The following is a 10,849-nucleotide window of genomic DNA, read 5'->3' on the forward strand; positions in this document are numbered from 1 at the left end:
CTTTGCTCCACCCCTCTCTGGAAACCCCCTTCTGAAAATCCTGCGTTTGCCCCCGATACCCGTGCAATAAATGCGTAATAAATGTGTGGAGTGTTATTTTCTGTATTTAGAAGTGCTAGTGGCAGCTGGGTTCTACCAGTGTCGGCACACTCTGGTCATCATATTGCTACTGGGGGTGGTGAGTTAACTAGAAACATAGAATTTGACGGCAGATAAGAACCATTTGGCCCATCTAGTCTGCCCCTTTTTTTACCCTTCAGGTAATCTCAACCCTTTTTAATCCTTATTTCTTTGTAAGGATATTCATATGCCTATCCCAAGCATGTTTAAATTGTTCTACTGTCTTAGCCTCTACCACCTCTGATGGGAGGCTATTCCACTTATTCACTACCCTTTCTGTGACCCTAACTAGTCACCTCTAAAGCTCCAGAAGTCCTATAACAACAAGTCCTATTTTCTACTCTGCCTCTATTGCATGTCACAACTGAATGGCCTATCAATGAAACAGAACAGCTATTGCTGGAGTATTGAGTAATCAGCATGGGCTATTAACAGTCCGCACACGAAAGCATCTAGGAGGGTGCACTTGTGGAGTGTTCCTCTGCACTCCAAATAAATATAAATTAAAGGAAGCAGACCCATTGTCAGTGCTAAACTCAAAATTATATTTTGCTGTTCTGGAAAGCCAAGGATGAGCGCTCCAGATCCAATGGGGTATGGGTTATTAGTGGTCGACAGTCAAAAGGGTCACCTTTCAGTGATTGAGCTAGTGTCCATATTTCTTCTTACTCACCAAAAAGGTCAACATGAGGTTTTTTGGTGTCTATGTTGACATAGGTCGGTATAGACAGTCTTGCATGGCTTGCTGCGCTCAACCCACTATTGTATCCTCCCTCCACACCGTGGTGGTTGGTAGGGTATGAAATACCGCCTGTCGGCTCCAAAAAACAAAACTTTGACCTAGACACCGTAGATTTAATGACTGCATACCTGACAAAGTATGTGAAATGCCAACATATGACAATGCATATGGTAAGATGCACCAGGAAGTTTGATATAAGCGATTTAAGAAATCACTGCCATAATTCCCCGCATGATCGCCAGGGCCTAGAAGATGAGACCAGAGTTGCGAGGCAAAGGTGATAAACCGCCAAACCACCAGGGACAGGTTGTCTACTTATTACTAATTATTGTGTGCCCATTTCATCCATATATATTAACATAGTCACTACCAACAAATCTTACCCAACAGCCTCATCTTCCCAGCTCTTTGACTAATTGCAGCAAACTTTCTACACTGATTGCCAGGCATGGCCAAACTGTGGGCCTCCAGCTGTTGTGAAACTGCACATCCCAGCATGCCTTGCCATAGTTTTAGCATTCCATTATAGCAGGACTGTGGCAAGGCATGCTGGGACAATAGCACCACTTTTTACTTTCCAACCAACAGAAGTGTTCTTCACCTCAGCCATAACATAGATACTGTCCATTTGCATTGAAACAGCTGCCATTGACTTGCATGTACTGCAACACCTTTATTGATTAAATAAACTTACTTTGTTTTCCTTTCTTCGGTTTGCAAGGTTCTAATAGTGGATACACATGGTGCGATTTTGCTTGCGATTCGATGGTACACAAAATGCATTCGATTTGACTACATAGTACAGATCTGTACTATATAGAGTTGCCTGACAAGACTATTTTTCTAATTGATTTACACTACATGGGAGTGCGCATTGGGATCAAATGTAGAAAAAAAACATTCGATACCCAATTTATTTTCTATTTGATTTTGCTTCTTTAACCAAAATCGAATAGAAAAATAGTGCATATCTCACAGTGTGTACGCTCTATAACACAGTCTTCTTTGTATTGGTACCATGATAGATACCACTACATTACAAGCAAAACGGGCAGATTTTACAAGGGATATTCTTGTGATCAGTCATTACAAAACGACAAATGGTATTTCCATCCAGTCAGCTCCTGTCTTGTGTTTGGAAAATAAGAGTAAAGGTGCGTACACACGAGGGGGATTTAGTGCAAAATCGCGGGAAATATGGTCGCTGAGCGACCATATTGCCCGCAATGGGAGTGTGCACCGGCGATATATCGCCGGAAGCGCGCTCCCGTTTTTGCCCCTGTGGTGATCGCTGGTCGCAGGAACATGCTCCTGCGACCAGCTGATTACCACTGCCGGGCTCCCCCCGGCAGTTTCTTTTTCATCAGCGACCATCTCTGGTCGCTGATGTGAAGTAGAAACTGAGCAATATATTGCTCAGCCATATATTGCTCAGCCATATATGGCTGAGCAATATATCTCCCCCCGTGTGTACACAGCATTAGCCCTTGATTAGTTGGAGAATCATTTAACAGTCATAGCAAATTATAACATCAATCATTGATAAATCAGCCCCAGAATGTGCAACATACATGTACAGCTGTCCTGCTTATAGAGCATAAACCACAACCTTATCTTGTTTTTGTTATCTACTAGCATTTTTGAATTGGTCATAGTAGGTAGTAAATCATAACTCCAAATCAAAGTGAATGTGCAACATACATGTACAGCTGTCCTGCTTATAGAGCATAAACCACAACCTTATCTTGTTTTTGTTATCTACTAGCATTTTTGAATTGGTCATAGTAGGTAGTAAATCATAACTCCAAATCAAAGTGGATTTTAAATTTAACATTTTAAATAAAATAAAAAATACAAAATATGTGAGCAATGACAGTTTAACACATGATCACGCAATACATACATTTACAACCAGTGTGATGTTAAAGAATATTTTGTTTTGGTCAGGCAACTGGATTTCCTGCATCTTACATCATGTGGATACTCCATCATATCAGAAAGTTTACAGCTCAGTTCATTGTTTGAGATAAATGAGTCCGGTCCAACAGTAGGAAACCGCCGCTCTCACACGTTGTCATTATATACTGTCCAGCTTCTTCAAGACAAATGGAGCTTTAAAAAGAAAATATTAGATTAGCAATACATCAGTTACATTATGTCTGTACTATTAATGACTGTGCACTGGGTCATGGATAGTCCGTCACAGTGCCCTCTAACCATGGTTTTAGTTCGTGCCACCCATGTATTAGTCCCTTGATCTCTACAATGAATGTTACTGAAATTGTCCCAGCACAGACAGGCCCACACTACATGTGCAGTTCCCAAGCTAGAGGTCAAGCTGGGGCCTGTATGCACACACCGCACCGCGGCCCTGTGTGGGATACTGTATGGTTAAAAAGGTGCTGCTGACACCGCACTGCCTGCTCTCTGCATTATACAGACACTCTCCCGTGTGATAAGAAGAAGCCAGGGTGCAGGTCAGTGCTATACACCATGAGGATGCTGGGACTTGTAGTCCCGGAACTGCAGCTGGGAACCCCGGGTTACCGGCGGAGCAAGGCAAGGAAGGAGATGGGTCACTCACTGATCCTCAGCACGGCCACATAGAGGAGGAAGTTGCGCACGGAGGTGAGGACATCGCGCCGCATCTTCGCACGCATCTCTTCGGGGTCAGCCTTGGGCGTCAGACCTTCCAGGCGGAACATGGCAACAGCTGTAGGGGGGTAGGGACAGTCTCTCTGAACAAGCAGCCACGAATAGCGGCAGGATTACGGCACGCTGCCCGTGTAAAATAAATTGTATACCCAGATGGCTTGCAATAGGGAAGTACTAAGTAGGGCACATGTAGAAAGGAAGGGGAGGAGCTACTGCAGCCAGAGATAGAGGTAGACTGCTAGAGCACTCCGAGTCCGCACACACATGTATTAGGGTAGATCCCCTTCAGTTTTGATTACAGGATGTGATGTTCAGTGAGGGCGGAAGTTGTTAGATGCCCTCACAACGTTTTTTATTTTATATGTAACCATTGCATGAGATGATCTCTACTCAGTAGAGATGGGCAAAACGGGTCACTAGCGAGAGCTGGGTTCCAGCAGAGCAGTCGGTGAAAAGATCCGTATTTTTTAGGCGGGGCAGCTGTTCGCTTTGAAAGAAGGGGTAATTTGTTAATAACGAAGCATACTTTGTCTTACAATCATTTATTCCCATTATTTTTTACTTTTTTTTTTAAAATAAAACATTGAGCTGAACAAATAAGAACATACATAACCGAGTAAAACACTGATCGATGGCTGAGTGCAGAATCGCCATCGATGGCAACTATCGATGGCGTCTGCACCGATGGCCATCCCTAGCAGCAGCAGCCTTATTATTCTTTATTTTACTTGCAGTAGCAGCACTGAACTCAGTCTCCGGAGTCAGTACATATCAGCTGCCACAGGTGGCAGTGCTGAGATCAGGAAAATGCATTGTAATAAAAAACGAAACTGAAAGTAAAAGAATGACGGATCACCTTTTTGGGATCGGCGGCTCAGTCGTTCTTGAATGGGATCCATCTCAAAGATTTGCTTCGTTCGCGAACAGCACATCTCTACTCTACTGGTAGGGTATCCCTTTAAAAATTGGAGACATATTAATTACACAGGTTCTATGGCTGGCTCACTTCAAAACTCAATTTCAACTTGGTTTTTTTTAAACAGCCATCAGACTTCATTCCAACTGTATTTTTTTAATCAGCCACAGAACCTGTGTAATTATTATGTCTCCAGTTTTAAAGGGATGAGGTGGCAACCCTATCTACTGGCCCAGCCAGTATGAGTATGAGATATGAAGACGAGTGGGCACTGGCAGACTTTTAGACGGATAACTCGGCTCTGGCCTTTTCAGTTCACGGAAAAGAGACGGTTCTTTTGGACGGCTCACAGCTCATTTTTCTTTTTACGTTCATAATAATATCAGTATTAAAAAATCTGTTTCGTTTTGTTACTCAGGCTGCGTTCAGAAGTGTGTGTGTGTGTGTGTGTATATATATATATATATATATATATATATATACAGATGGCGCCGGGCTTGTCTTTGCTGGGGATGGCGGAGGACTCGCCACCCGCCATCCCCCGCCCCGCGCCATCTGTATGTCGGAAGGGGACGCGCGTGCACGAGGTGCACGCGCGTCCCGTTCCGACGGTGCTTTTCCCCGGGTCCCCCGCCGGCTTCCCGGGGTCCCCGCCGGTCCACACCGCCCCCCCGCAGCCCCCCGCAGCCCTGCCCGTCTCCCTGAAGCTTTAGACGGGCAGGACTGCACCCGCCGCGCCGCCTCGCCGCCCGGCTATTGAGACGCTCGTGCGTGGGAAACGCACGAGCGTCTCATTCAGCCAGAGCGCCAGATTGCTGGCGGATCGCCAGGGACACGGTCCTGGCGCTCCGCCAGCAATAATAAGCCCGGCTCCATCTGTATATATATATATATATAGTCAATATACCGGCACTCCCCTGTGGCTTTTTAGTATCCTTGCTCCGGTGCCTTCTTTGGATCTGGTTCTAAACGGCCATCCCCCAATATGAGCATGTATAACGACTCAGAGTGCCTCCTTATACATGCTCATATATATATATATATATATATATATATATAGCGTCGATTGATCAGGCGGCACTCAAGGATTTTTCAATTGCAAATAAAAGTGTTTTATTCCTCCAACATGTTTCGGGCTGTTGCCCGTCCTCAGGGATCAAACTTACACACACAGTGATTCAAATAAATAGCAGTGTTCTACAAAAAAGCACGCCCCCCCTCCCGGTGCAACTTCCTGTAATCAGTCACTTACCCGCGGCCGTCGCGCCAGCCAGTTCCCCGCCGCCATCATGTTACCATGCTTACACCGGAGACGCCAAGTCAAGGATACCTTCATTTCCGGCTTCCTCCTCTGATTTGCCGCCTGCGTTCCACACAGTGATGTAGGCTTCCGGGTTTCAAGCCTCGCTCTGGGTGCCAATTATCTAAAAGACAAATACATGAATATTTAAATACTTATATAAAATGGTGCAAAATAAGAGGCTTGATACGAGCCATATAAGAGGTCTATAAGAGACCAAGTAAATTAAGTGAAAGATACATAAGAAAAAAAAGACATAATAAAAATACAGGATTTCAAAACAGTACAGGGGTTATGTCATGATATATTATATAATCACTGTTTGTATTTTTACTTATAGTAGACCCCTTGGATGGTATCCAGCTGTCTAGAGGAATATATCTTACTGCTATACTTTAAATCCAGAGGTGGTGTCTGACATCAAACTGTTAGCGACAGACTACACCCCCTAGATCCTTTTTGTAAAGATTATTTTACATAAAATTTTGCAGACCATGCTGCTCGTTTAATCCTCTAGGTGCTATTGTGTCAAGCCTAAAGATCCACCTTGCTTCAGCTTGCAGAAGCATCCTGCCCCTATTCCCCCCCTCTGACATTAAGGGGGATGTGGTCCACAATTTTTGCTCTAATGCTGGCGATGATTTCTCAGGATACAGTGTCTTGCCACCAGTTGATCACTGTTGCCTGAGCTCAAGGCCTGTCTAATGTCATGGCGACGGTTCGCCATTCGTTCTTTAAATTGTCATTCTGTCTTGCCCACGTAGTACAAACCACATGGGCAAGACAGAACATATACAACAAACCTGGTGGACCAAGTAACTGAATGCTTGATCTGCAGCTTACGGCCTGTGTGTGGGTGACATATGGTGTCACCCACCAACATCGAGCTGCATGTAATGCACCCAATACATCTATAACAGCCCTTAGGCCGAGTTAAGAAATGGGCCGGAGCTGCCTTTTTGTCCAGGTTGGTAACATCAACTTTTACCAAAAGGTCCGCCAAATTTTTCCTCTTTTATATGCGGGCATAATGCTTGAACCCTGCAAACTTTTAAGATCTTTATCTGTGGCAACCATTGGCCAGAGCTTTTTGACCTGTTTCGTTATCTCTCTGCTACCATCTGCATGCTGTGTCACCCAAGGAATGTGTTTTTCCAGTTGTTTGTCTTTATTTGTTACTGCATGTAATACTTCATCTCTCGGCATATTGAGCACTTTTTGTTTAATCTTCACTAGCTCTTCAATGTTGTACCCTCTCTGTTCAAATTTGACCTGCATAGTGTCCAGATCAATTTTTACCTGTTCCTCTTCACTAGTTATCCTCCTCACCGCTGTCCAGTTTTTCGTTTACACGTTGTTATTTAATTTGAGTTGTGTTGTGGCACCATTGGTTTGCGCTGAGTGACAGCGGCTCACTAGCATTTTGATTATATTCAAACACTATCGCTCATTTTTTTCTTTTCCTTCTCAACAAAACTTTATAGATACACCCACACCATGACGCATTGCTAAGACAGCATTGTCCCTCAGACAATGACGTCACCACCAGCACGTGACCTCTGTCCCTGCGCACGTCAATGATTCTGCACTACTTATTGAGGTAAGCACACTATGTAAATTTATGTAAGCTGTGGCTGAAACGTCAACGGTACCCGGAGTGGCTACGTGTCGTTTTTCATTAAGCAGTCCCGAGTGCTGCTGTTTCCCTATTTGTATGTATGTATGTATATATATATATATATATATATATATAATGTCCACTGCTGGTCGGCACTCGCTTAAGTGGTGAATCCAGGTGCACTCCACAATCATTATCGTGCCCTGAGGAAGGGGCTGTGAACCCCGAAAGCGTTTGGCACTATAATACAGCCACGTTTTTCTTTCAAACTGGAGAGCCTCTTTCTTTGGACTGGTATATATATATATATATATATATATATATATATATATACTAGGTGATTCATCGCGCCCTACGGGCGCTCTTCACACCGGCGTAAGGGGCTACGCCCCTTAATTTGTGAACATTTGTATTGTGAGAAATATGGTTAGAATTGTATGAAAGATGCCCTGTATTGCAGCTTCTGGCAGTGGGTGAGGGTCCAGCGTGGCAGCACAGGAGTACCGGACGGTGGCCCTGAGTCAGTGTCTCCTCCTACTGGGTGGGAGTTAGGGTGCATGAGAGCAGGAGGCTGGGATATGAGGCATGATAGGGGTATGTGGGCAACACAGCGTCAGCGATTACCCAGTGGTGGAAGTTACGGTTCAGGAGAGCAGGAAGCTGGGTAGTGATAGGGGTGTGTGGGCATACGGGGGACTAAAGAGGGTGGTGGACACTGTGCAGCTTCTGCCAGTGGGTGAGGGTCCAGCGTGGCAGCACAGAAATACAGGAGTCAGTGTCTCCTCCGACTGGGTGGGAGTTAGGGTGCATGAGAGCAGGAGGCTGGGCGGTAAAGCATGATAGGGGAATGTGGGCAACACAGGGTGAGCGGGTCTCCACTGGCGGAAGTTACGGGGCAGGAGAACAGGAGGCAGGGCAATGTCCTCCCACATTGATGGCAAAAGTATTCAACATCGGCCATAAACCATCGATTATTTGAAAATCATTGATGGTCGATGGGCATCCCTAGAACTGGAGGAGGGAGGGGGACAGTATGCAGCTCCCGGCAGTGGGTGAGCGTCTCCTCCCACTGGGAGGGAGTGAGCGTGCATGATAGCAGGAGGCTGTATAATAGTGGTATGTGGGCAAGACATTGATAAAAGTTGTGGCGCTGGTGCAGAGGGCAGTGGGGAAACCTGCAGTGCGGCAGCCAGGGCCGGATTTCCCACCTAGGGGCGGTACCTGCTTGTGGTGGTACAGGATCCCCCATTGTCACGGGGGTACGTGAAATGCGGGAGCGGGGGCCGCGGTGGTCCGCTGGGGGGTGGAATTGCCGGAAGGGGGTCCCGCGAATCGCGGGAGGGGGGTCGCGGGGGTCCTGGCAGAGGGTAGGGATGTGCAGGAGTAATGGTGGATGGTGGCTGTGGAGTAATGGTGGATGATGGGCGTGTACTGTAGCCCTGGCTGGGCGGGGGGAGGTGATGTCAAGGGGGTGGAACGTTAGACACATGAAAGTGAAACTGTTCTACACAGGAACGTTCTCCACAGGGGTTGAGTGACAGATCTGGCTAAATATATAAGAGATATATATATATATAGAGTACAGTGCAGGCCGGCACTCCAAGCCACTGCAGACGGATACTTGCCGGGTGCCTTCTGAATTGAACACGTGCGGCGTGTTCACAAATAGCAGGGGTAGTCAGCGTCACTCCGGTCTTATAATGAGGTAATGTGGAAGAAATCACGCCATGCACAAGGTTTCTTTACAGCAACGTTTCAACTCTTTTATTAGAGTTTTTGTCAAGCCAAAGTGCAAATAGACAAACACAGTATATATAGCAAACGGCTTCCAACAGACACCTCCCACATCCGGAACGCCGCCGGCGGGGGTGACGTCATCATACAGCAAAAAATACACACACAGACAAAGATACAAATAATAGACAATTACACCATCGTAACAAATGTAGCATATATACAATATATACAATCACCACATTAAAAAACGGATACACCATACTAGTGGACCAATAGAAAAATATCACCACATTTAAAGACATGTACAATGTGGCATTAACCCATTATGGACTATACTCCAACCAATTAGGCTTATAGAGTGGGGGATACCCCTCATATCATAGTTGAAGTTTAATTACAAATAAATTAAATAAGTTATTAACTGGTGGCTCACAGGATGGCACAAATGCACAAAAGCTACAAGAAACAATGAAGTCCAAGAGACTCATTAAAGCCCCTTGGTGCTAGAGCATCCAGTCGGGTAATCCAACGGGACTCCAGCCTCAATAATGCATTTGAGCGATCCCCTCCACGTATCATTGGTGGTACGTGGTCAATTATCCGGTATCTCAGTGACGCCAGACTGTGCTTGGCTACGGCAAAATGCCTTGCCACAGGTTGCTCGCTCGAACCTGACTTCACTGCGGCTCTTATCGCACAGCGGTGTTGCGCCATCCTTTCCTTAAAGGTAACATCCGTCTTCCCCACATAAATCATAGAGCAGGGACAGGTAATGGTATAAACCACAAATTTTGTGGAACAAGTCAAAAAATGATTAATACGGAATTTTTTACCTGAGAAAGGATGGTGAAACACTGGACCTGTTTGGAGAAAACTGCATGTAGTACAGTTTGGGCATTTAAAACACCCCAATTTTTTGTTCCCGAACATGGAACGGGTCATCGGCTTGCTTAGTTTAGATATATCATTCTTTACCACCAAATCTTTAATGTTGGAACCCCGTTGGTAACAGGGCATCAATTTGGAGTGAAGCAGAGGTTTGAGATCTTTATCTGTGGCTATTAATGGCCATAACTCTTTAGCCTTGTCAACTGCTGTGGGTGTTAAATGGTTAAATTTGTTAACCCAAATATGGCAATTGGACTGATGTTTTTTGTCCTGTTTCAAATGTAGTTGGTGGGGTGGAATATGAAGTACCTTGTTTTTCACAGTTTCCAACAAGGACCTGCTATAGCCACGAATCAAAAATTTCTGAAACATAACCTCCATTTGTCTAATGCCTTCCATCCTATTAGAGCACACTCTTAGGGCGCGTAGAAATTGTGACCGGGGTAACGCTTTTTTGAGGGGTGCAGGATGTGCACTCGAAGCTAACAGTAAATTGTTTCTGTCAGTCGGTTTACTGAATAGTGTAGTTTCCAGGTGACCATCCACCTTGGAGATTGTAACATCAAGGAAATTAACCTGTACACTATCGATGTTAAATGTAAATTTAACAGGATTGTCCAGCCTGTTATGATCTTCTATCAGGGTGCTGAACTCCACTGCTGTGCCCCCCCAAATGATGAACAGATCATCGATGTATCGAAAAAAGGCAATCATTTTATTGGAAATATCAGAGTTACTGAAGAACACATCGTGTTCTATGACAAACATGAACGAGTTCGCGTACGATGGGGCCACGGCCGACCCCATCGCACACCCCTCGCATTGCAGGTAAAACCCACCGTCATGAAAAAAATAATTTTTAGTTAACACTAA

At 45.1% G+C, this 10,849-nt stretch overlaps 1 protein-coding gene across 1 annotated transcript; it reads right to left on the minus strand.

Annotated features, from left to right (window-relative positions):
- Positions 1 to 2,677: 2,677 nt before the first annotated feature.
- TOMM5 (translocase of outer mitochondrial membrane 5) lies at positions 2,678 to 3,797 on the minus strand. The gene is made up of 2 exons (XM_083183469.1): positions 3,447 to 3,797; positions 2,678 to 2,974 (listed from the first exon to the last, which is right to left on the minus strand). Exons 1-2 carry the CDS (start codon positions 3,565 to 3,567, stop codon positions 2,940 to 2,942), a joined length of 156 nt encoding a protein of 51 aa, XP_083039595.1. The 5' UTR covers positions 3,568 to 3,797; the 3' UTR covers positions 2,678 to 2,939.
- Between the last annotated feature and the right edge of the window lie 7,052 nt (positions 3,798 to 10,849).

This window comes from Crinia signifera, chromosome 1 (assembly GCF_055691185.1).
Source record: "Crinia signifera chromosome 1, ASM5569118v1, whole genome shotgun sequence".
Lineage (NCBI taxonomy): Eukaryota > Metazoa > Chordata > Amphibia > Anura > Myobatrachidae > Crinia > Crinia signifera.

Coding starts and splice junctions, on each gene's coding strand:
- TOMM5 (XM_083183469.1), bottom strand. CDS start 3,567: ATGTTCCGCCTGGAAGGTCTGACGCCCAAGGCTGACCCCGAAGAGATG. Junction 2,975..3,446: donor TGTGGCCGTGCTGAGGATCA/GTGAGTGACCCA, acceptor TTCTTTTTAAAG/CTCCATTTGTCTTGAAGAAG.